The sequence below is a fragment of the Hypanus sabinus genome, chromosome 6 (genome assembly GCF_030144855.1).
Source record: "Hypanus sabinus isolate sHypSab1 chromosome 6, sHypSab1.hap1, whole genome shotgun sequence".
Taxonomy (NCBI): Eukaryota; Metazoa; Chordata; class Chondrichthyes; order Myliobatiformes; family Dasyatidae; genus Hypanus; species Hypanus sabinus.
The window spans coordinates 174,330,408-174,357,512 of NC_082711.1; the positions used below are offsets into that span (position 1 = coordinate 174,330,408).

Genomic DNA, 27,105 nt, shown 5'->3' on the forward strand with positions numbered 1-27,105 from the left:
TCCTTTTTATGTATCTTGAGAATTAAAACATAACAATGGTTAGGTTAAGCTTAGATTTTCAGTATGAAACATTTCAACAATTAATTCCAGCCAAACAAAAATGGTAAACAAATTGTAACATTAAAAATTCTGAGGCCAAAAAACCAACTGTCTTTCTCAATTGTCTGAGAGAACACCTTCTTTGTGTACAAAACCAAACTTTTGTTTTTTTTTTATTATGCTGGTGATCTGGGTTCTTGTTTTTATCTTGTATTTACAGTTCTATGTGCTTGGATCCACACAGTTGGCTTATCTTGCTTCCATCCCACTTGTTAGTGAGAAATCTTTAGTACAGCCAGACGATGAACCAACTTTCTCCTATACAACTGGCCCTTACACGACAATGACCAAGTATGACTTTTTGGTAAAAATCGGAATGATCAATGTATAGTTACTTTTTATTGTGTGATTTATGAGTACATAAAATATGAACAAGTTTTGTGTCCAAATATATTTCTTTTCAGTAAAAGTTTTAATTCATAAACAGAATTAAGTAATGCATTGTCAAGAACTAATTTTTTCTCAATACTTTCTGCAACTTTGTACCCTTTTGAAGAGGTTGATACCTTGCATTTATGACCATTCTTCATGCCTGAGTCCAAACTACTGGAAACTCGGGTGGTCAGGCAGCATCTATGGAGACAGACAGATGATTGACATTTGGGTTTGAAATCCTCCATCAGGTGTTAGGATCTGACACAGGGTCCTGAATCTTGTTGAAGGGTTTCAACCTGAAACATTGAATATCCTCTGCCTCTACGGATGTTGCCTGACCCACTGAGTTCTTTTAGCAGATTTTTTTTGCACCATTTACAGTCTCTTTCGTTGCTTTGTTATTTGATTGGATATGTATTAACTACACCTTTAAGAACCTTTTATGGATTTGTATACTAAATAACAATCAGAGCCAAAAGTATAGCCAACTTCCATTTCCTTATTTAAAACTCCTGAAGCCAATTAGTGCATTTACTTTGGTTCCACTAAACTCATATACTTAATCTTTACTCTGTGTAAATGTGTTAAGTGGTCAGGAAAACATACTTACGTAAACATCTACATATGAGAAAATAGTTCTAGTTATGAAATTACAGAACTCATGACAGAACCCCATCACCGACAGTCTGTTGTCCTTTGCTGTTGGGTGCAGACTTTGATTCTCTTATGGTTCTTGGATTCACTGAGTATGAATGCAAGAAAACTAATTTCAGGGTTGTATATGGTGGTATTTATGTACTTTGAATATGCAGTAACTTTGAACTACTGAATTTTGAACTTTGAGATATCTTTGGATCATTTTATTTTTGATTAAGTTTAACGTGGAATGGAATTCGTGTCACAGTCAAACAGATGAATCGTCCTACGCATCTAAACTGCAGCAAGCGATTGTCGGCTGATTTGCTGATTACAGAACAAGAATACAGTAGGTCAGTAAAAACATGATAACTTTTTTGATAATATCAGTGAAACTTCTCTATCAGGGTCAACTTTTTGATACTCATTTTGGATCCCTCGTAAGAATGTACTGTAGTACAGACTAAAGCATGCAGCCATTGATACCCTGCATAGTGAAGGGGATCACAGGACAGAATGTGTGACGTATGGGTAACATAAACAAGAACATACAACATAAAACACAAGGTGAATAAAGTTCTGATTTTCTGTTTTGTTTCAAGTTTGATTGCACCATTTCCAGGCTGAACAAAATACTCTTGATTCATGGAAGCTCTCTGAAAGCAGAGAATCCGAGTATTTGAAATGTGAGTACTGTTGCTGGGACACTTAATCTGCACAAAACAGAGAAATTAGTTCCACAGTAACTAAGTGAACAGCTGGACAATTGAGGAAAGAACATCTGTGAGAAAGTTGCCCCTAATTTCATGAATTTTCATAATGTTTTGTTTTTAAACTGCTCTTGTTCAGAAGTCCCAATTTTTACTTTCTTTTGATCAGAAGAGAAATTTGTCAGAGAACATCCCTTTATTTCATTCAGTTTAGTTTGGAGTAGTAATACAGAGAGTATAACATGAGTCACGTTATCTACTGCAGCATAGTCAGTGCATAGAATAGATTTGAAAATGAGCAAAAGACAAATTTTGAAATAAAAGAAGAAAGCTAACGAACAAAAATATTTTTGTTCTTGTATTAGGAGAAAAAGGATGATCTGAATCAAAGTGTGTAGTCATTGAAAATTTATAATGGGAACAATGCAAATGAAAATCATGGAATTACAAATATATTGAAAATCGCATTAGAGTTTACAGTGGTAGAAGTGGATAGATTTAATGTTGAGAGAAAGACATTTTCAAAACCAACAAAGTAATGTTAATAAAATATTATCCTCATTAAATGACAGGCAGGACTAGATGGTTTCCATTCCAAGATTTTTGTGTAAGTGGGTAAGAACATAACCAAAGTCTCAGTTGCAATCTCTCATAGTTTTCATTATTCAGAAACTATTCTCTTACATTGAAAAATTAAGCAAGTCACTCCACTTGGGCTTCAAAGCTTCAAATCTTGGGTCTCTGTGCCTTATCAGGAGATCACAGTCAGAGTGATCATAATCAGTGTTGATTTTCACTGACAGTGAACATTAGCATACCTCGAGGATGTGTGTGTAACCTGCTGCTGGAATCTCTCTACTTTCATGATTGTGTGACGAAGCACAGCTCAAATGCCATTATAAATTCACAGATGTCTCCACTATTAATATTAAAATTTCAGAAGGTAGCTGCAAGATGTACAGGAGTGAGATAAATTGGCATGAGCAACACCAAGGAAGTCTTTGTGAACTTCAAGGAGGGGGAATTTGGGAGAACACATACCATTTTCATTGAGGGAGCGGTTAGTGGTGGAAAGGGTGAACAGCTTCAAGTTCCTAGGAGGATCTATCCCAGGCCCAGTCCCTTCATTAGGAGTTTGAATAGATTTTGTATGTTACCAAAGAATTTTACAAATACTATAGATGTCTGGTGGAGAACATTCTAACTGGTTGCTTCACAGCTTGGTATAGAGGATCCATGCAGAGCATAGAGTTGAAGATTCAGCCACTTCTATCATAAGCACACCAACACTAGGGACACCTTCAACAGGCAGTATGTACTTCAAGAAGACTGCGTCCTTCACTAAGGACACTCATCACCTGAGAACTGCCCTCTTTTCATTACTGCAGTCTGGGAAGAGGGTGAGGAGCCTGAAAATTCATACTTAATGATTCAGAAACAGCCTTTTACCCTCCACCATCATATTTCTAAACAGTTCATGAATGCTACCTTGTTATTCTCTTCTTTGCACTATTTATATATTTTTGTAATTTATAGTAATTTTATATCTTTACACTGTACAACTGCCACAAAACAACAAATTTCACAGCATATACAGCAAGTCAGTGATAATAAACATGATTCCAATACTATTTAAGAAATGTGAAAGAAGAAATTATAGTCAAGTTAGGAAAGCATCGGTTTTCAGGAAATTATTATGAGGATAATTAGCCTGAAACTTTCCACCAGGAATGAAATGCACAAGGAGACTTTTTCCCGAGGTGGAAGTTGACTTAATAGAAAGCTGTAAGTTACCCAGGCAGAAAGTTCTAAAGAGTTTGTTAAAAATACTAAAATCTTTCCAATGATGTGTTAATTTTGAAATGCCTTTTAAACAATCTTACTAGCTGTTTGTTAACAAAAAAAATTCAATCTTTATAAAACTCATTTTTAAATCCCTGCAGAATTTTGCTAATTTGTTGTAAAGTTTCAGCAATTTCTTGGATGTTTCTCAGAACATTTAAACTTTGCCCCTTTCTTGGCTATTCTGGGAATGTGTATTCTCCTCCTAACGGTTTTTTCTGTGATTTTTGTGGATGCTAAATCCATTCTGAACTGCCCCATTTGATCCCTTTTTTGCCACAACATGGAACAATGATGCTAAAGAAAGTGTTAAAGAAACATCTAACAGCATTTACTTCCAAATGATCATCAAAGTGGAATCGCTGGAAGTAAGTCTGCTCTTTTTTGTTCCAGTGAGTGTAATTGTAGCACCTTGCAGCTTTTCAAATACCATAACATCTGGCAGATGGGCAGAACTCAAGTCTGATGAATTTTGAGTTATGGTCAGCTCGTGAGAATATGATATTGCAGTCACTGAGGACCTTCATTGGTCAAAGTCAACCATGGATGTGCATCCTAACTGACTGTATGATACGCAAGCCAGGGCATATGATACAGAGAGCAAGCTGTTGTCCGTGCAGTTTGGCACCAGCGGCATTGCAGGAGTTGCCAGCCAGCATTGAACTCAACGCAGGACTGCCTAGGGACTCCAACTTCCAGTTTTTCCCTCGCGGTTTACTCCTGAGGCCTTCCCCATGAATGGGTATAGCTGCGAGGCAGCGGTGCTTTGAGATCAGAGTTTTCCTTCTCCTAGACAAGCTACCATTCATGGCTGATGAGCCCTATCAGTCAAAAGTGACTGCTTTTAAGGTGCCAGTAACCTGCTTTTGCCCCTTCTCATGTCCGTAGAAATAGTTCTACTGAGCTGAGCTTAAACAAATCACTCATAAAGCTGGTTTTGATTGTCAGAGGCTATTTCAGACATGCACAATTGGAGCACCTATATAGGAAGTGAGAGCTTATCCTCACTACCTCCCCCGACCATGACAGCCTTAAGGATCCAACGATGAGGCCCTCCAATGATGGTGCAGTCACTGGGATATGTTTTATAGAAGGGAAGTTCTGGCAACTCAGCATTCAAGAGTGGAGAAGTTTCAAGCGTTATAGGGAGGGATGTAAAAGAGGAGGGCCATTGCAATATTGCTCATGGAAACTATCACTACAATAATGAGCGAAGCTGACTCGAAAAGGCTCTTCGAAGAGGTGATATGGGTATCAGAAATAAACTGGGATTATACAAGAGGCCTCCCTAAGGTCAGCAGCAGACAGATCACAGAGAGCTCTATTTCCCTAATATTAACAGATTGCTCTAGTGTGAAATAATCATCACATGGGATTATGATATTATTGCAATCATGGAAATGTGGTTGAGGGAAAGGCAGAACAGGCCGTTCAATGTTCTGAGGTATAGAAATTTCAGCTGTGACAGAAGGTGTACAAAAGAAGTGGGATATTGCATTGCATAGTACCTGTTTTCAGTACATAGGGGTGACCCTGAATTTCCCATTGCCTGCTATTTTAATCCTCATCTCATCCCCACTTTGATCTAATGGTCTGTGGCCTCCTATACTGGCATTGTAAGGCGCAATTTAGAACAGTACCTCAGAATCAGGCTTATTATCATTGACATACAGTATGTTGTGAATTTTTTTGTTTGGCAGCAGCAGTACAATGAAATACATTAAAATACTGTAAGTTACATAAGAAATGCATAAGGAGTAAATAAATATTTCAAAAGAGTGCAAAATAGTGAGGTAGTTGTAGCGTTCTCGCTCGGGTGTAATGAAACACCGAATTAAACGCCGAGATAAACAGTAGTCAATGAGAACAAGGTCGCAGTAAGATTAACCATTTACTGTTCACTCTGCACATTAACATATGGTGAAAATTGTTGATAAAACAATACAAGATTGATACAGTATTTGTTCCCTTCTTGATATCACATTTACTTTGTAAATACTTGTAAAAGTAAACTATAACTACATTACATTAAAGTGCAGCATACAGCCAGAACTTACCTACGCCATTGACTGCTTTAAATACACTTCAATGCAAACTATCCGCAACTCTTTAACTAACGAAAACATAAACATTATCGACCGTCGTTACTTTTAACAGGATCGACGTTAACATTTTAATTCAAATATCGATTATCTATTAACTTACAGCGTTGCTCTCCCTGTGATTTCTAATGCTTACAAACAACTTCTTGTGCGGGTCTGCCTCGTGCGAGCCCCCGCCCTTGTGTTGATCCCAAACCGGTATTTTCCCACAAGACGCAGCGAAACCGGATGTGACGTCATCGCATGCCAATATATTTTACAGGCAATGAATATACTTTAAACAATTCTAATTCTAACTAGAAAATACTAACAAATGAATTAAAATAACTGCCATAAAGGCAACACAGTAGTGTTCATAAGTTCTTATACCATTCAGAAATCTGGTGGCGGAGTGGAGGAAGCTGTCCTGAAAACATTGAATATGCATCCTCAGGTTCCTGTATCTCTTCCCTGATGGTAGTACTGAGAAGAGGGCATGAATGGATGGTGAGGGTCTTTAATGATGAATACTGCCTTCTTGAGGCACCACGTATAAAAGCTAATCCTCAATTGTGGGAAGCTTGGTGCCCATGATGGAACTGGCTGAGTCTGCAATCCATCATCATCTCTTCTTCCATTTGGGTGCATTGCCATATTCTGTACTCGGTATTAAATTCTACAACTTCATATAGCTTGATTCTACAACTTTGGGTTGTCAGTATCAATCAGTCATCTGTAATAATAGTGTAGTTTTTAATTTTTTCCTCTTCGGGAGTGAGTGGACCACATACCCAGCCTGACCTGTTAGACCTGTCCTATTACTCTGCGTTTCACAACTCCCTCATCCTTTTGTCTATGTTCTGATCGTCTTGACAGCTGCCATTCACTCTTTGATCAAATAAGCTTGTTAACAGCTCATCACCATTATCACCCTGATTTTATCTTATCATAGATACTAACCTGCCCCACCATCCCTAACTCTACCGGATTCTCTTGTCTTCTTTTAAGGTCTTACAAAGGGTCTCTGACTTGAAATTTGTTTTTCTTCCTGCAGTTGTGCCCTAACATTCTGATTACTTCCAACATTTTCTGTTTTTGTTTTAGAATCCCAGTATATCCAGTGTTCTTTTAATTTTGATTTTCTGATGCCAATATTCACCTTTACTGTGTCCTTTAGTCACCTTAGACACCCAAGCTTGCTGCTGCTGATGGCTGTGTGCCAGTTGTCTGAGCTGGATCAAATCCGCTTAGTGTATGAAAGGGTTAATCTCGGTTCCCTTTATGGAGTATTGCATGAAAGGGTAAGTTAATATTTAAAACTGCATTCTTTTTATAACCCTGAGTCGTTTCAGTGACATATTTTGTGTCAGATACTATTCGCTGAATAGATAGCCATAGAATAAATGCTGTATTCTGCAGTAATGTGATAACTTTGACTACGTAGTTCAAGTTAAACATTTTAATGGTTTATTAATCATAAGGACAGACACAGGTTGGATATCAGTGGAGGAATTCACATGATTTTATTTTACTTGTTTGAAAGTAACTACAATTACAGAAAAGCAATTTGTATACATCCTAGAAATCTGAAATAAAAACAGAAAATGCTTAGAAATACTCAACTAAACAGAAAATAGCTATGGAAAGAAGAAAAGAGTTAATGCTTCAGGTTGAGGTTACATTAGAACAAGAAAAAGTTAAGGACAAGATGGTCATCAGTTATTATTTGTAGACAACACTTTAGTAAATGATTCATTAGGTTTTTAACAAATATTTCAATTAATTAGTGTGCAACAGCAGGAGTACCTTCCCTATAGGGCCGTTTCAGTGGCTGCACTCAATTCTATTGCATTACTCAACATGTAGTCTGGGTGTTACACCATGCCAGTTTGCAGTGTTTGATTGTGGACGGTATCTTGTTCTGGAATAGCAGTGAGTTTCAGGCAGATCACAGAGCACCTTTTACTGCATTGACTTTGTTTAAATATGTTCCTGCCAATAGACCATGTAGCTCTGTAAAGCAACTGTTTGTGATAAATCTCTGCAAATGTCAGATCCTGCTAGCAGAGGCACATTCTAGAAGAAGATGCACAGTGGTCTCAGTTCCATCATGAAGGCAGCCAGTGGTGTAGTTAGTATGCCTTATATATAAAAAAAATCTGATGGTGAGGATCTTTTTCACAACCAACCAAGCAAGGTCTTTCTGTTTTGGCAATGAAATTCAATCAAGTCATTCAGGCAAGTCTGCTTGAGGAACTTCTCCACAGATTCACCATCTCCTTTGCAAGTTTCTGGTGACACTTTGTATAGCCTGTGGCCTAAAGATGTTTAATTGGGTATTTTTCCTGAATGAAGTGTCTACAATGAACAGGAGATTGGTAACAATCCAACTAAAAAGAATGTCCTGAGGCAATAAGACCAAATATTCTTTATAAAACTGGAGGTAGATAAAATTTCAATGTGCAGGGTCGATGCAATGCTTAATGCAGCATCACACAAAGGCTGTCGTTAGAATGAGGGCAATATTAGATACGTTATTTCCTTTTTTTATTGGAAGGTTTACCCATTAACATGCTGTAAACTGGCTCCATTTTCAACTGGAAAAGATTTCAGATGATTAATGCAATGCATTTGTAGGGTATGGAACACACCTGTACCAGAGAAGGCAACACCAAGGGCACCATCTAATGGATACTTGCCTAGTCAGCTTGGGCCATGAGAAGGCCTTTGAGAGAGAATGGTATATGTACCTGATGAATATGCTTTCCAAAATGGGCTTTGCAGAGGGAATCCATATTTGGAATCAACTGTTCTACTCAGATATCACTAATGACCAATACTCACAGGTAGATACCATATTGTACTTTAAAAAAGGCATCCACTAAAGCTGTGCTGTATTGTGCTGGGGCCCTGCCATGGCTGCATTCTGGCCAACATGGTTGTCTTTGTCAGATACTGGCAGCACCTACTGTGTGTGGAAACAAACTTCCTAGATCTCATCAGACTTCCATCTTCACCAGCCCATCCTTTTCTGACTGTACCTTCCCATGTAACCCACAGGAGATGCAGGGACCTAAACTGTCCTTTCATGCAAAACAATTATTCATTGGAATTTAGTCCAGTGCATTTGGTGGTCATATTGTAGTCTGCTCTACATTGAAGAAACCAAATAGAGAGGATGGTTACTTTGCCATGTACCTGCATTCAGACTGTAGCAGCAACCCTGTTATATGTCACTTTAATTCTCTATCTTTATGTGATTTTTCTGTGGCTTCCTTTACTGTTATAATGAGGACCAACATAGGCTTAAGGAACAACACCTCAGCTTCTATTAGAACATATTGCAGCCTTCCTGACTCATCACATTCAATAATTTCAGGTAACTCACTTATGCTGTTTGCCATAATTGACTAGTCCTGCTGCAGGTTACCTCTTTCTCTTCCCTCATCAACCTATCAACAAGTTGTCTCATCAACAGCTAATTACTGCTGTGAATTTGACCTCACCCTCCCAGTCTTGTCCATTCCTTCACCCACCATCTCTATAGAATCTAACTTGCTTTCTCTCTTACCTAGTTCTGATGAAGAGTCTTTAATGAGAAATGTTAACCCTTTTCCTCTGATGGTATCTGACTTGCAGGTTGTTTCCTACATTTTCAGATATCCAGAACATGGTCATTATTTTTATTTCAGAGGTTTCCCACTAAGTGGTCACTCAGTCTGTGTTTAGGAGAGGAGGTAAAATAGTGAGGAGCATATAATACCCAACTGAAGTTATACAAATAAATCACTGTCATTTTATCAGCTCTCAACAACTTTTTTTATATCTATGATAAAAACATTTTACTTGATAAATTAATTGAGCCATTTAAACTCAAAGTAGTTGAATTGCAAACTGAATATTAATTTGCTATATTGTATTAAAATGTCTCAAGATGCTCCACACTTCAAAAGATGCCCACTGACTAGCAGTATGTTCAATATCTTTTACAGGACAAACATTAATAGATAAAATGTTACGTGTTTTTAATGAATCAAATATTAACAGAACTTAGTATCTTTTATAATATTTAAAGTCGAATTCTGAAGTTTGCTGAAGATACAAAATTTGCTGGTACTATGGGTGAAGAGGAAGAAGTAAAGAGGCCTAAAGGAGATTTAGACAAGTTAATGGGCAAGAATTTGGCAGGTGGAGTGTAACGTGGAAAATTGTGAGGTTAATCACTTACTGCACAAGAAAACAGAATATAATTTTAAAATGATGAAAAATTGGTTAATGTTGCTGCAGTTTTTTGTTCACAAGGGACTTGAAAGCCAATATTCAAGTGCAGCAAATGATTAGGAAGGCAAATGGTAAGTTGGTGTTTATTGCAAAAAGATTTGAATACAGGAGTAAATGTATCCTTCTATAACTATGTAAAGGCCTTAGTGAGACTGCACCTGATGTATAGTGTACAGTTTGGGTCTCCTTGCACAAAAAAAACCTATCACTAGATTAATTCCAGAAGTACAGGTTAGTTGGATAAGCAGAGTTTGAGTAGGCCAGGCCTGTGTTCTCTGGGGGTTAGAAGAGTGGGAGGAAACCTTTTTGAAACAAACAAAATTTTACATGTTGGATGTTTCACCAGGCTGAGGAGTCTAGGATTGTAGTCTCAGAATAAGGTGTAGGCTGTTTAAGACTGAGAATGAGAAATTTCTTCACATAGGTTCTCATAGAGGGATCAGAAGTGGAGAAAATGAGCAGTTCCAAGTTCTTGGGTGTCAAGCTCTCCGAGGACCTAACCTGGTCCCAGTATATTGATGCAGTTATAAAGAAGGCAAGGCAGCCTCTATACTTCATTAGGAGTTTGAAGAGATTTGGTGTGTCAACAAATCCACTCAAAAGCTTCTATAGATGTACTGTGGAGAACATTTTGATAGGCTGCATTACTGTCTGGTATGGGGGTGGGTGGTGGTGGGGGGGCTACTGCACAGGACTGAAAGAAGCTGCAGAGGGTTGTAAATTTAGTCATTTCCATCTTTGGTACTAGCCTACAAAGTACCCAGGACATCTTCAGGGAGCGGTGTCACAGTAAGGCAGTGTCTGTTATTAAGGACCTTCAGCACCCCGGGCGTGCCCTTTCCTCACTGTTACCATCAGGTAGGAGGTACAGAAGCCTGAAGGCACACACTCAGCAATTCAGGAACAGCTTCTTCCCCTCTGCCATCTGATTCCTAAATGGACATTGAACCTGTGAACACTACCTCACTTTTTTATTACTACTTTTTGCACAATTTTTGATCTATTCATATACATATACTCTCTTCGTCTTCTATATTATGTTTTGCATTGAACTGCTGCTGCTATGTTAACAAATATCACGACACATGCCGGTGAAATTCTCAAGAGCTGTTTAGTGTTGGTTTGTTAAAAATAGATTAATAATTTTCTACATGTTAAGCACAGCCAGGGATATGGGGATTCAGCAGGAAAATGACATTGAAGGTACAAAATCACCCATGATTTTAATAGCAAAATAAAGCTGTGGGGCAAGGTGGCCTATACTTTCTCCTGTTTATATTCTAATGCATTGTTTTCCAGTGAACAGGAATCTGATGCAGTATTTACAGCCAATCATAGGATTAAAATTGGAAAATGTGAGCCTTCTGGTATAATATTTAGTTATCAGTGTTCTGCTGCAGCACTTAAAGCCCCATTTCTGTGTAATGTTCTAGGACTGTATAGGTTTGCTAATGGCTTAACTTGCTATTCAGTACAGTATTAAACCAGACAAAATAGAAGCTTGAAGATTTGATTCCTAATCCTACTAAGGCAGCTATAATTAGCTTCAGTAGTGGCAACGTCATCAAGGGAAGAAAGGGAAAACTTTAAAAAATAATTTATTTCAGAATCCAGATCTGTATTTTGTTCTTAAAAGTTGTTATGAGGAATAACAAATTAATGGTAAGTTGGCTATACGAATATGTATGCTTTGTTGATGTGGAGCTTTTTTTATTCAAAATTGTATTTCAGCGTTCCGAGTTCCCAGTCTTGCGCATGGAAATGATTGTGCAGATGCTCCTACAGATTACTGATGCTCTTCTTTATCTCCACTCATGGGGATACATCCATCGAACTGTCACCTCTCATGCTGTGCAGCTTGTTCTACCTGGCATTGCCAAACTGAGCAACTTTGAATTCATGGTGAAAAGGTACAAGTGAATTGATTTCTAGTATCTGTTATCCCCAAAGGAAAAATGTGTTTCTCGATAATCATTCATTAGCCTGCTAGATCTATGATAGAAGCTTGATATACAGTGCCATTCTCACATGCACTTCTACAACTACCTCCAGCCACTGTTTGAATGTCTCTATGCAGATAAAGGATATCTGTCCACTTTCCTGCCAAAGCCTGAACAGCTATGTCAGAAAATCAGATCTTTCTCTTGTCCATGTTAAGCCATCGCTTCCAAAATACTGAAATAACATATGGAATTCCATGACCTGCTGCAGGCATGTTGCACCTCTCTTTTAAGAGGCTTTAATCAAACTGAATCTGCTTGCATTAGGACCAGCTAGTTATGAAATATAACTCTTTAGTGATGAGGTATGGCAATCAACAGTCATTATAATGGACAGACAGACAGTGTATGTGATGCACCATCAATAACTCACTCTGAGACGTAAAGGCAAGTTATCGGCTTTTATTGACTGGGAGAAGGAACAAGCAGTGGTTGACCACCATAATATATCCTGGAGACTGAGAGGTCAGGCTCAGGCCTCAATCACCTTTATACAGGAGTCTGTGGGAGGAGCCATAGGAGCAGTCAGCAGGGGGCATGTCCAGACAAGTATATGTAGTTCACCACAGTATGGGTTTGCATGGAATTGAATAGCACAAATTAAACAAAAGCATCCAATTTGCCCTTCAATGTGCCATTAGGTGCTACTTGAGGAATAACATTGCAATGCAGTAGTAGTAGTATTACTAAACAGCATCTAAAAACAGTTGGAAGTAGAGTTTCTCAAGTAGAGATCTCACTGAAAACGGTGAAATCTCTGCTTGAGGAGCTCTACTTCCATCAAAGATCATTTCATATGCTCATTTACCAAGTATCAAATTTATTGTTAGAAAAAACTCCATTCTGTTGATGTCTCTTGTGCCTGTGTTTTCAGTTTTATTAAGTTTCTTCCTAGCCTACTTATAACTTCTTTAGTTTGTTAATGGCCTGAAGCATTGCTGCCATACTGCTGTCTATTGTCTGGCTCCCTTTGACAGTTTTGTTCTGTCTTGCTTGGGACTGAACGTGACCTCACTTCCTGTGATTGATACTTTCTGTTCTTCACATTTCCTACTACTTAAGCAAAGAGGATATTTTAAATAATGTATTAAACTTTAATTTGAAGATGAAGTTGACATTTTAAATGGCTGTCTTAGTTTAAAGTTTCTCTAATGACATAGAGAAAAATAATTCAAACATCAAAATCGAATTCATTTCAAGAATGCATGAAAATAATTACCTTTTTTCTAATACTTCCATAGTGTTGATGGGGGCATATACAACAATTTATCCCAGTTCCCCATCCCATCACAGTTTTACAACTGGCTAGCACCAGAGGTAATTCGGGGCAGAACTGCCACAGTCAAATCAGATGTCTACAGTTTTTGTACTCTGGTCCAGGAAATGTTTACAGGTATGGTTTACAGTCCTAATGAGATGATAGTATACTCATATGCTTCTCTGTTGCATTAAAAACTGGGTTAGATCTGTTACATTCTGTACCTCCAAAACATGAACTTAATCAAAATAATAACACGGAGCTGGGAATAATGTGTCTTTGTTTTGTTTTTACTTTAAACAGGGTCCACGCATATGACGTATGCTATTCAGATTCTATTACATATAACCTGCTATGAATTATTTAAACAAAGCATGCTTAATCAAACAATATATTTACAATATTTCTCAAATATTGCTGAAATATTAAATACGCCACAAGATCAGCTGTGTTAAATTATATTTTCTGAAAATACAGTGTAATATGTATATAAAATCTATATATGTACAAGTTATAGACAAAGGTGGCACATCAGTACAGTATCTCAATTCAAGAAGAACATAAATTTGAGCCTGTAGTTTCTAAAGCATGTTTTATAGTCTTGAACACTGTGCAGGGAAGCTCCCTGCAAGCCAGTTCATTTTCTGTGTTGTCAGCTGTGCTATCAGAGACTAAAGAATAAAGCTCCAGAGATAAAGACAATAAAGAGGTGGTTGCGGAAGGCAGAGGAGCAGCTACAGGACTGCTTTGAGTCCGTGGACTGGGCTGTGTTCAAGGATTCATCGAAGGAACGTATACACTACAGTTGTCATGGATTCTATAAAAATAGTCATAGACAAGTGTGCCCCCCACAAAATCATAATCATTCAGAGTCTTCTCCAATCAGAAACCCTGGATGAACATAGAACATAGAAGAGTACACCATAGTACAGGTCCTTTGGCCCACAATGTTGCACCGACCCTTAAACCCTGCCTCCCATATAACCCCCCTACATTAAATTCCTCCATATACTTGTCTAGTAGTCTCTTAAATTAAACTAGTGTATCTGACTCAGGCACTGCATTCCACGCACCAACCACTCTCTGAGTAAAGAACCTTTCTCTAATATCCCGCCTGAACTACCCACCCCTTACCTTAAAGCCATGTGCTCTTGTATTGAGCAGTGGTGCCCTGGGGAAGAGGCGCTGGCTGTCCATTCTATCTGTTCCTCTTAATATCGTGTATACCTCTATCATGTCTCCTCTCATCCTTCTTCTCTCCAAAGTGTCAAGCCCTAGCTCCCTTAATCTCTGATCATAATGCATACTCTCTAAACCAGGCAGCATCCTGGTAAATCTCCTCTGTACCCTTTCCAATACTTCCACATCTTTCCTATAGTGAGGTGACCAGAACTGGACACAGTACTCCAAGTGTGGCCTAACCAGAGTTTTATAGAGCTGCATCACTACATCACAACTCTTAAACTCTATCCCTCGATTTATGAAAGCTAACAGCCCATAAGCTTTCTTAACTACCCTATCTACCTATGAGGCAACTTTCAGGGATCTGTGGACATGTACCCCCAGATCCCTCTGCTCCTCCATAATACCAAGTATCCTGCCATTTACTTTGTATTCTGCCTTGGAGTTTGTCCTTCCAAAGTGTACCATCTCACACTTATCCGGGTTGAACTCCATCTGCTACTTCTCAGCCCACTTCTGCATCCTGTCAATGTCTCTCTGCAATCTTCGACAATCTTCTACAACACCACCAACCTTTGTGTCGTCTGCAAACTTGCCAACCCACCCTTCTACCCCCATTTCCAGGTCATTAATAAAAATCATGAAATGTAGAGGTGCCAGAACAGATCCTAGTGGGACACCACTAGTCACAACCTTCCAATCCAAATGTACTCCCTCCACCACGACCCTCTGCTTTCTGCAGGCAAGCCAGTTCTGAACCCACCTAGCCAAATTTCCCTAGATCTCATGCCTTCTGACTTTCTGAATAAGCCTACCATGTGGAACCTTGTTAAAGGCCTTACTAAAATCCATGTAGATCACATCCACTGGACTACCCTCATCTATATGCTTGGTCACCTCCTCAAAAGAACTCTATCAGGCTTGTTAGACACGATCTGCCTTTCACAAAGCCATGTTGACTGTCCCTGATCAGACCATGATTCTGTAAATGCCCATAGATCCTATCTCTAAGAATCTTTTCCAACAGCTTTCCCACCACAGACCTAAGGCTCACTCATCTATAATTACCCGGACTATCCCTACTACCTTTTTTGAACAAGGGGACAACATTCGCCTCCCTCCAATCCTCTGGTACCATTCTTGTAGACAACAAGGACATACAGATCCTAGCCAGAGGCTCAGCAGTCTCTTCCCTCACCTCATGGAGCAGCCTGGGGAATATTCCAAAGGCCCCGGGGATCCTTTCTGTCCTAATGTATTTTAACAACTTCAACACCTCCTCTCCCTTAATATCAACATGTTCCAGAACATCAACTTCACTTATATTATCGTCACCGTCATCAAGTTCCCTCTCATCGCTGAACACCGAAGAGAAGTATTCATTGAGGACCTGGCTCACTTCCACAGCCTCCAGGCATATCTTCCCACCTTTATCTCTAATCGGTCCTACCTTCACTCCTGTCATCCTTTTGTTCTTCACATAATTGAAGAATGCCTTGGGGTTTTCCTTTACCCTACTCGCCCAAGGCCTTCTCATGCCCCCTTCTTGCTCTCCTCAGCCCCTTCTTAAGCTCCTTTCTTGCTACCCTATATTCCTCAATAGACCCATCTGATCCTTGCTTCCTAAACCTCATGTATGCTGCCTTCTTCCACCTGACTAGATTTTCCACCTCACTTGTCACCCATGGTTCCTTCATCCTACCATTCTTCATCTTCCTCACCGGGACAAATTTATCCCTAACATCCTGCAAGAGGTCCCTAAACATCAACCACATGGCCACAGTACATTTCCTTGCAAAAACATCATCCCAATTCACACCCGCAAGTTCTAGCCTTATAGCCTCATAATTTGCCCATCCCCAATTTAAAATTTTCCTGTCCTCTCTGATTCTATCCTTTTCTATGATAATGCTAAAGGTCAGGAAGCGATGATCACTGTACCCCAGATGCTCACCTACTGAGAGATCTGTGACCTGACCCGGTTCATTACCTAATACTAGATCTAGTATGGCATTCCCCCTAGTCAGCCTGTCAACATATTATGACAGGAATCCATCCTGGACACACTTAACAAACTCTGCCCCATCTAAACCATTGGAACTAATCAGGCGCCAATCAATATTAGGGAAGTTAAAGTCACCCATGATAACAACCCTGTCATTTTTGCACCTTTCCAAAGTCTGCCTCCCAATCTGCTCCTCTGAACCATGAGATCCACAATTTGCTGAGGACCAGATCAGTGGCATTCGGTCTATGACCAGGTAAAATGTGGAGGTCCAGGTATAATCTTTGGAAAGCCATCTCACATATGAAGTGGCAATTCCAGACTGTACTTAAATCAATGAATTGAATTGAATTGACTTTATTTCTTACATCCTTCACATACCTGAGGAGTAAAAATCTTTATGTTACATCTCCATCTAAATATGTAATCATAGTAATTTATAATAAATAGAACAGTCAATGTAATATAGAGTACAGAATGCTCAAATCAGCGTGAGTTTATCAGTCTGATGGCCTGGTGGAAGAAGCTGTACCAGAGCCTGTTGGTCCTGGGTTTATGCTGCAGTACCACTTCCTGTATGGTAGCAGGTGGAATAGATTATGGTTGGGATGACTTGGGTCCCCAATAATCCTACGGGTCTTTTCTACACACCTGTCTTTGTAAATGTCCTGAATCGAGGGAGGTTCACAACTACAGATGTGCTGGGCTGTCTGCACCACTCTCTGCAGAAACCTGCGATTGAGGGAAGTACAGTTCCCATACCAGGCAGTGATGCACCCAGTCAGGGTGCTCTTAATTGTGCCCCTGTAAAAGGTTCTTTCGACTTGGGGGCCCATACCAAACTTCCTCAACTGTCTGAGGTGAAAGAGGCGCTGTTGTGCCTTTTTCACCACACAGCTGGTGTGTACAGACCACATGAGGTCCTCGGTGATGTGGATGCCGAGGAACTTGAAGCTGTTTACCCTCTCAACCCCAGAAGGATGCTCAAAGCTGTGACAGGGCTTGAATGCTATCACATCCTACAAAGTGAAACAAAGCATCACAGTTGTCAACAAGATTTTGCTCCCAGATGAGTTCAATAGCTTTTATGTTTGCTTTGACTGTCAAAATATGGAGGCACCTTCACCTCCCACAGCAGCCAGTGACTGTGATTTCAGTCTCTGAGACTAATGTGAGAGCATCCTACAGTACGGTGATTCCACAGGAAACATCAGGCCCAGACGGGCTAAGTGGCCAAGTACTGAAGATCTGTGCTGATCAACTGGCTGGAATGTTCACCGATATCCTTAACCTCTCACTTCAGCAATCTGACATACTCACCTGCTTCAAATAAACTTCATTTATACTGGTGCCTAAGAAGAATGTGGTAACCTGTCTCAATGACGATCGACCAGTAGGACTGCATCCTCCGTGATGAAGTGTTTTGAGTGGTTGGTGATGAAACATTAATTTCTGTCTGAGAAATAACTGGAGGGGAGGGTGCATTGGATCTATTCCGATTTATCTACCGGAATAATGGTTCCACAGCAGATGCCATTTCATTGACTCTCTACTCAATGCTGAAACATCCAGACAGAAGATGCCTACATCAGGATGCTCTTCATTGACTACAGCACAGCTTTCAATACTATCATTCCCTCAAAACTAATCAATAACCTTCAAGACCTAGGCCTCAATGTCTCCTTGTGCAACTGGATCCTCAATTTCCTCACTTCCAGACCACAGTCAATTTGGATTAGCAACAACATCTCCTCCACAATCTCCCATCAGTACAGGTGACAAACAAAGCTGTCACTGATAGCCAAAACTACAAAGCAAGAAGATCAGTGGGCTAAGTATAACTCCAAAGCCATTTTTAAGTTTGCCTCAGAATCAGATGAGAAAGGGCAGGTGACAGATGTTTGTGTAGGAAAACACTTTGCATCTGCAGATCATGATGCCATTAATTTCAAAGTAAATATGGAAAAAGATAGGTCTGGCCCGCAGGTTGAGATTTTAAATTGGAGAAGTGCTAACTTTGATGGTATCAGTAATGATCTGGCAAGTGTGGATTGAGACAGGCTGTTTTCTGGGAAAGGTGTACCTGGTAAGTACGAGGCCTTCAAAAGTGAAATTTTAAAAGTACAAAGCTCTTATGTGTCTGTCAAAATAAAAGGTAAAGATAACATGTTTAGGGAACGTTGGTTTTCAAGAGATATTGAGGACTTGGTTAAAAAATGGAGGTGCATAGTGGGTGTAGCAGGTAGGAACAAATGAGATACTTATGGAGTATAAGAAATGCAAGAGAACACTTAGGAAAGAAATTAGCCCTAGCAGACAAGGTGAAGAAGAATCCTAAGGGATTCTACAAATAAGTTACAAGGGACAAAATTGATCGTCTGGAAGATCAGAATAGTAATCCATGCTTGGAGCCATAAGAGATGGGAGAAATCTTAAATGGATTTTTTGCATCTGTGTTTACTCAGGAGACAGACACAGAGACTGTAGAAGTGAGGCAAAGCAGCATCCAAGATTATAGACCCTATACAAATTACAGAGGAGGAGGTGTTTGCTCTCTTCATGCAAATCAGAGTGGATAAATCCCCAGGGCCTGACAAAGTGTTCCCTTGGACCCTGTGAGAGGTGCAGAAATTGTATGGTTCCTAGTAAAGATATTCAAATCACCCTTAGAGACAGGTGAGTTACTGGAGGATTGGAGGATAGCTGATGTTGTTCCACTGTTTCAGAAAGGTCCTAAAAATAAACCACGAAATTATAGGCTGGTGAGCCTGACATCAGTAGTGGGAAAGTTATTGGTAGGTATTCCAAGAGACCAAATAAATAAATATTTGGATAGACACGGTTTGATTAGGGATAGTCAGCATGGCTTTGTGTGTGGTAGGGTTATATTTAACCAATCTTACAGAGTTTTTCAAGGAAGTTACCAGGAAAGTTGATGAAGGCAAGGCAGTGGATGTTGTCTACATGAACTTCAGCAAGGCATTTGACAAGGTCCCACGTGGGAGGTTGGTCAAGAAGGTTCATTCGCTCAGTATTCAAGATGAGGTAATAAATTTGATTAGATATTGGCTTTGAGAGAGAAGCTAAAGAGTAGTAGTAGATGGTTGTCTGTCTGACTGGAGGTCGTTAACTAGTTGAGTGCTACATGAATTGGTGCTGCTGTTGTTTGTCATCTATATCAATGATTTGGATGATAATGTGGTTAACTAGGTCAGCAACTTTGCAAATGACACCAAGTTTGGGGGTGTAGTGGAAATTGAGGAAAACTGTCAGAGCTTGCAGCAGGATCTGGACTAGCTGGAAAAATGGGCTGAAAATGGCAAATGGAATTTAATGCAGAGAAGTGTTGCACTTTGGTAGGACCTACAGGGGACATGTTCCACAATGAATGGTAGGACACTGAGAAGTAAGGTAGAACAAAGGGATCTGAGAATACAGGTCCATAATTAATTGAATGTAGCAGCACAGGTAGATAGGGTCATAAAGAAATCTTTGGGACATTGGCCTTCATAAATCAAAATATTAAGTACAGGAGGTGGGATGTTATGTTGAAGTTGTAATAAGACATTGGTGAGGCCTAATTTGGAGTTTTGGTTATCTACCTACAGGAAAGGTGTAAATAAGGTTGAAAGAGTACAGAAAAAATTTACAAGGATGTTGTTGGGACTGGAAGACCTGAGTTACAAGGAAAGATTGAATAAGTTAGGACTTTATTCCTTGGAACATGGAAGATTGAGGGGAGATTTGATAAAGCTATATAAAATTATGAGGAGTATAGCTAGGGTAAATGCAAGCAGGCTTTTTCCACTGAGATTATGTGGGACTCCAACCAAATGTCATGGGTGAAAGGTGAAAATTTTAAGAGGAACATGACGGGAAGCCTTTTCTCTCATAGGGTCATGAGAATGTAGAACGAGCTGGCAGTGCAAGTGGTGCATGCAAGTTCAATTTCAACATTTACAAGAAGTTTGGATAGGTACATGGATGGTAGGGGGTATTTAAGGAATATGGTCCAAATACAGGTTGATGGGAACTAGGGGACATAGCCTCATGATTCAGTGGAGTAGATTTAGGACAGAGATGTGGAGGAACTGTTTTTCCCAGAGAGTGGTGAATCTATAGAATTCTCTGCCCAATGAAGCAGTGGAGGCTACTCCAGTAAATATAGTTAAGACAAGTTTGGATAGATTTTTGCATAGTAGGGGAATTAAGGGTTATGGGGGAAAGGCAGGTAGGTAGAGGTGAGTCCATGACCAGATCAGCCATGATCTTACTGAGTGGCAGAGCTGGCTTGATGGGCCAGATGGTCTCCTGCTCCTAGTTTTTATGTTCTTATAGAATAGGGAGTTTGAGTGGTTCTGCATGTTCTATTTCTGTGCTGTACTTTTCTGTGACTCTATAAAGGTGATGACTAATCAGAATTTAAAGGAGAGATTGAACATTTGGCTGAGTGGTTCCACAACAACCTCTCACTCAATGTCAGCAAGACCAAGGAGCTGATTATTGACTTCAGGAGAAAACTAGAAGTTTGGGAGCCAGTCCTCATCCGATAATCAGAAGTGGAGAGGGCCAGGAACTTTAAATTCCTCGTTATCATTTCAGATGCTCTGTTCTGGGTCCAGCACATAACTGCCAGGATAAAGCACAACAGCGCCTCTACTTTCTTTGAAATTTATGAAGATTTGGTTTGTCATCTAAAAATTTGATAAACTTCTATAGATCTTTGGTGGAGAGTAAATTGACTAGTTGCATCACGGGTAACAAATTCAGAAAGCAGAGATACAAAGGGGCTTGGAACTCCTCCTGCAGAATTCCCTGAAGATTAACTTGCAGGTTGAATTGGTGATAAGAAGGGCAAACGCAATGTTAGCATTCATTTCGAGAGGTCTAGAATATAAAAGCAAGAATGTAATGCTGAGGCTTTATAAGACATTGGTGAGGGATTGTTTGGAGTACTGTGAGCAGTTGTGTGCCCCTTATCTACATATGCGTTGGTATTGGAGAGGATCCAGAGGAGGTTCATGAGAATAATTCCAAGAATTAAAGGATTAATGTATGAGGAGTGATTGATGGTTCTGGGCCTGTATTCACTGGAGTTAATAAGAATGAAGGGGAATCTCATTAATTCCATCCAATACTGAAAGGCCTAGATAGAGTGGACGTAGAGAGCATATTTCTTATAGTGAGGGAGTCTAGGACTAGAGGACGCAGTATCAGAATAGAAGGACATTCCTTTTGTACAGGGATGGGAGGAAATTTTTTAGCCCGAGGGTGGTTAATCTGTGGAATTCTTTGCCACAGACAGTTGTGGAGTCCAAGTCACTACGTATATTTAAAGCAGAGGTTGATAGGTTCTTGATTAGTAAGGGTGTCAAAGGTTATGGGGGGAAAAAGCAGGAGAGTGGAATTGAAAGGCATAATAAATCAGGCATGATGGAAAGGCAGAGCAAACTTGATGGCCCAAGTGGCCTAATTCTGATCCTATGTCGTATGGTCTTATGTATTAACTGAATTTCTGATAATGCATTCATGCTTTAACTTTACATGCAGATTTGGTTCCTTGGGAAGACCTGGATGGATTTGCAGTAAAGGAGTTATTAGCAGCTGGCCGGTGTTTGACTGTAGACGATCAAGTTCCAAAGCCATACTATGACATAGTGCGAATGGGAATTCAAGTAAAGCCTCAGAATCGGACAACAAACCTTCAAGATATCCGGTTTGTCCTCCGGAATGACTTCAAGGTGAATAATTTAGATATGAAGGGCAAAACATATTCCCGTTGAATATTTCAAAGTATAGGGTAGATTGGAGGAAACTTTTCCCCATATCAGTGGTATGTAAAATTAGAGGACATAGATTTAGGATAAAGGGTAAGGAAGTTAGAGGGACTCTGAGGAGAATCTTTTCCTCTAGAGAGTGGTGAGTATCTGAGGATATTACCTGAGAAAGTTGTGGAAAAGGGGACTTCCGGTAAGATGGCGATTGCTTAGCTGCTCCGAACTTTTGTTCTGTTACTGTCGCTATCTTTGCACTAAATGTCTCCATTTTTTAAACCTTAGTCGGGAACTTTTTCGGTACCTCTTACTTGCCTGTGAACACATCTAACTTACAATGTCTAGCAAGAGCTCTAAATCTGGGAGAAAGGAAGCTACGGCTCTCTCAGACGAGACCCTGGCTGCGCTCAGTCAGCTCCGAGATGAAATTTTAAAGGAATTCAAAACCGCTTTCAAACAGTTGGAGGACAAGCTTGATCAAATCAATGACAAGGTGGGCAAACATGCCCAACTCTTATCTCGCATCGATTCGACTTCTGAAGATTTAGAAAGTCGTGTTCGATACTTGGAGACTCTCTGTTCCAGCTTGGAGGAAAAGTGTAACAAACTCCTTTTCAAAACGGTGGATCTCGAAAATCGCAGCAGACGCTGCAATCTTAGAATTCTTGGATTGTCAGAGACCACCGAACAGGGATCAACAGTGAAGTTTTTCGCCGAGTTTCTCTGAGATATTCGGGAAAGATTTGCTTCCGAACCTGCCTGAGCTCGAATGGGCACACCGGGTCCATGTTCCCGCCAGAATTCTGGGCAACCGCCCGCGACCAGTAATCTTGTGCTTCCTTCAATACCAGGTAAAACACTGTCTGATCGTAGAGGCATGTCGCAGAGGTTCTTTTATTTTCCAGGATACAACCATTCGCTTTGTGGAAGATTTTGGACCCCAGACCTTAAAGATGCGCGCTGAGTTTAAAGGCGCAATGAAAGTGCTTTTTGATCGTGGTTTTAAACCCTCTCTTCGTTCCCCTGCTGATCTACAAATCAAGCTTAGCACTGGGAAATACAAATGGTTTAAGTCAGCCAAGGAAGCTGAAGCATTTGTGGCAAGTCTTCCGGCTATGCAGCCATCTTCGGAACCCGATCAGACCTCCTAAAATGGTGGATAAGTACTTCTCGTAGTAAAATTACTTTTTCTGGACTCAGACTTTACTTGAATCATTCAGACATTATTCATCGAAACTCTAAGGGCTGTTGACAATCTCTCCCTGGATTTGGTGTGTGTGTAATCTATTTTTTATTGTTGTACAACTTTATCTACAGAGTTCTACAACTGACTTTAATTTGTTTTGGAGGATTGAAGTCTTCAGTGAAGGCCTTCCTGTTTGTTGGTTCACAGTTTAATTGCCGATCTATTTTTCCTTCTTTTTATATTTATTTATTTTATTATACTTTTTTCTTTTCTTCACCCCCTTTTTTCTAATTTCTGAATTTTTTTCTCTCTTCTCTGTAAATGGTTGATAAATACTCGTCTTGAATTTATAATTTCCCCCTTCCTCTCCTTTTTTTTTTATCCTTTTTTTCCTTTCTCTTACTTTATTCTTCTATAATTTTTTCGCTGGCAGGTTAGTTTTGGTCCTCTTCCGATTTTCTCTGTATTAAGTTCTATATTCTTGCAGAAGGTGTTCTAATCTGTAGTTATGTTTTTTAGTGCATAAACTAGTTACTATTTGTTATATTATTTACACTGAACTGCTGTTAATGACATAGATCTGGAAGTTGTATTTGGGTTAATTTTTTTGGTAGAGCTAGCTACTTGTTTTGGTAGCCGTCTAGTTTTGGGTTGTGTGGGTGAGGTGGGTTTTCTAGTTCCAACATCACTCACTGTATATATTATATCTATTTATTGCTTAGGACATGTATATGTTTTGATTTTATGAATCTATGTTTACATCTCTGCTCCCAGACTGCTATGGTACTGCTTGACTTTTTACATGCCTTCTGCCTTTTATGCATTAGTAATCGATAATGGCTAGCGCACTTAAATTCATGAGCTGGAATGTAAAGGGATTGAATCACCCTGTTAAAAGGAGGAAGGTATTCTCACACATCAAACAACTCAAAGCTGACATTGCTTTCCTTCAAGAAACTCATATTCATTGTTCTGATAACTCCTGGCTTTTGTCAAAGTGGGCAGGTCAGCCTTTTCATTCATCCTTTACCGCTAAAGCTAGGGGAGTCTCCATTCTTATTAACTCAAATATTCCTTTTGAACTCCATAATAAAATATCTGATATAAATGGCCATTTTATTGTTTCTGGCAAACTATATAACACTAAAGTTGCACTAGCAAACCTGTATGCCCCCAATTTTGATGATGTTAATTTTTTTGAACAGTTTTTTTCCTCACTACCAGACTTAAACTCATACTCTCTTATACTGGGTGGTGACTTTAATTGTTGGTTAGATCCTAATTTGGATCAATCATCCTCTGTTACTAGACCACCAACTAAATCTGCCTTAGCTATCCAATCGTTTCTCTCTAATTATGGTATCTCTGATATATGGCGTTTCCTCCATCCTACGGAGAGAGATTATTCTTTTTTCTCACATGTTCACCATACCTTCACTAAAATTGATTATTTCTTACTCGATAACCAACTTATTCCATTTGCCCACTCTTGTGACTATCACAGTCTACTGATCTCTGACCATGCCCCAATTACTCTCTCTCTGAATTTGCCTGGTCTCACTCAGAGGAATAAACACTGGTGGTTTGATTCGACTTTACTATCGGATGATGATTTTTTAAAATTTATTAAGGATCAGATAACCTTTTATTTTAACACTAATACATCACCTGAAGTGCCATCCCAGATTGTCTGGGATGCCATGAAAGCATATCTGAGGGAGCAAATCTCTTACACAGCAAATCTCAACAGAAGATCCCGTGCAGATCGATTAGACCTCATTAACCAGATTAAAGAATTGGATCAAATATATGTCCAAACTAAGAACCCTGAATTATACAAGAAGCGTGTTGAACTCCAAACTAAATTTAACCTTCTGTCCACTCGACCTGTCGAACGCCAACTTCTCGAAAGCAAGAGTCGCTTTTACATTCATGGGGTAAGTCTGGTAAGTTCCTAGCCATCAGCTGAGGCATTCCAAAGGCAAACAACATATTACAAAGATCCGGAAGGAGAACGGAGACTTTACATCGGATCATTTAGAAATCAGTGACGCATTTAAAAATTTTTATTCTCGGCTTTATTCCTCTGAATCTCTGAATGACAATATCTCTGCTGATCAATTTTTATAGAATCTGAATATCCCCTCACTTTCATCTGATTTCAAAGCCAAACTCAATGCGCCTATGTCATTAGAAGAAATATCTACTGCAATTTCTGCACTGTCCTCAGGGAAATCTCCTGGACCTGATGGGTTCCCTGTAGAATTTTATAAATCATTCTCTTCTCTTCTTTCTCCTCAGTTACTTTCAGTATTATCTGACTCGTTTAATTACGGCAAATTGCCACCCTCTTTCAGTGAGGCATCTATTATTCTTCTTTTAAAAAAGGGCAAAGACCCAAAAGAGTGTTCCTCGTATAGGCCGATCTCTCTGCTCAATGTTGATGTAAAAATCTTAGCTAAAGTTTTGGCCCATAGATTAGAAACCATCATTCCCTCCATTATCTCTGATGACCAAACAGGCTTTATTAAAAACCGTCTCCCTTTTGTTAACATTCGGCATTTATTTAATATCTTATACTCACCTCCAACTGTGATTCCTGAATGTGTTATTTCCCTCGATGCGGAGAAAGCATTTGATTGTATAGAGTGGAACTACCTTTTTGCAGTTTTAGAAAAATTTGACCTTGGCCAAAGTTTCATCTCTTGGATTCAATTGCTGTACCTGTGTCCTACTGTCTCTGTTTTAACCAATTTTCAGATATCCCAAGTATTTAATCTCAAACGTGGCACCCGCCAGGGATGCCCCTTAAGTCCCTTTCTCTTTGATTTGGCTATGGAACCTCTGGCGATAGCATTTCGAAACTGCCCTGAATTGACTGGGATTTGGAGAGGGGGGTTTGAGCATAAAGTTTCTCTCTATGCTGATGACTTATTACTCTTTCTCTCAAATCCGTCTACATCCTTACCTCTAATGTTTTCACTTCTTGACCAGTTTAGCCAGATCTCTGGCTATAAACTTAATTTACATAAGAGTGAACTTCTCCCAATTAATAAAGAAGCACAAGTACTAACATTTCGTGATCTCCCTTTTAAAGTAGTCCATAATCAATTTACTTATCTTGGAATTACAGTCACAAGGAAGTTTAAAGATCTCTTTCGTGAAAACTTTGCCAATCTTTCATATGCTATAAAACAGAGTCTGGTACAATGGTCACCTCTATCTATGTCTTTGGTAGGTCGTATTAATGTTGTTAAAATGTATGTTCTCCCCAAATTTTTATACCTATTTCAATCTATTCCAATTTTTATACCTAAATCTTTTTTTGATTCCTTAGACTCTATTATTTTGTCATATCTGTGGCAGAATAAGCGCTCTAGAATTAATAAAATCCATCTCCAAAAATCTAAAGAGGGTGGCATGGCTTTACCTAACTTTCGTTTATATTATTGGGCAGCTAATATACGTTGTGCTACCTTCTGGTCTTTCTTCCATGGCCAACCCAAGTGCCCTAACTGGGTGGCAATGGAGCTGAGCTCCACTAAAGAATTATCTATCTCTGCACTTCTTGGCTCTGCACTCCCTAGTAGTCTGCCCAGATCAATAGCTAATCCTCTTGTTAGACACACTTTGTGTATATGGGCTCAGATCAGGAAATGCTATGGTTTCCAGGGGT

The 27,105-nt window shown here is 39.5% G+C and overlaps 1 protein-coding gene across 1 annotated transcript in view; it reads left to right on the plus strand.

Annotated features, from left to right (window-relative positions):
* Window positions 1–318: 318 nt before the first annotated feature.
* The window catches only part of LOC132395214 (uncharacterized), a 77,223-nt gene continuing 50,436 nt past the window's right edge, over window positions 319–27,105 (plus strand). Inside the window, exons 1-5 of the mRNA XM_059971502.1 lie at window positions 319–390; window positions 1,350–1,463; window positions 6,921–7,044; window positions 11,756–11,934; window positions 13,266–22,210. Of these exons, the coding sequence (XP_059827485.1) occupies window positions 22,133–22,210 (78 nt within the window). The 5' untranslated portion in view covers window positions 319–390; window positions 1,350–1,463; window positions 6,921–7,044; window positions 11,756–11,934; window positions 13,266–22,132. The remainder of the gene's footprint in view (window positions 391–1,349; window positions 1,464–6,920; window positions 7,045–11,755; window positions 11,935–13,265; window positions 22,211–27,105) is intronic.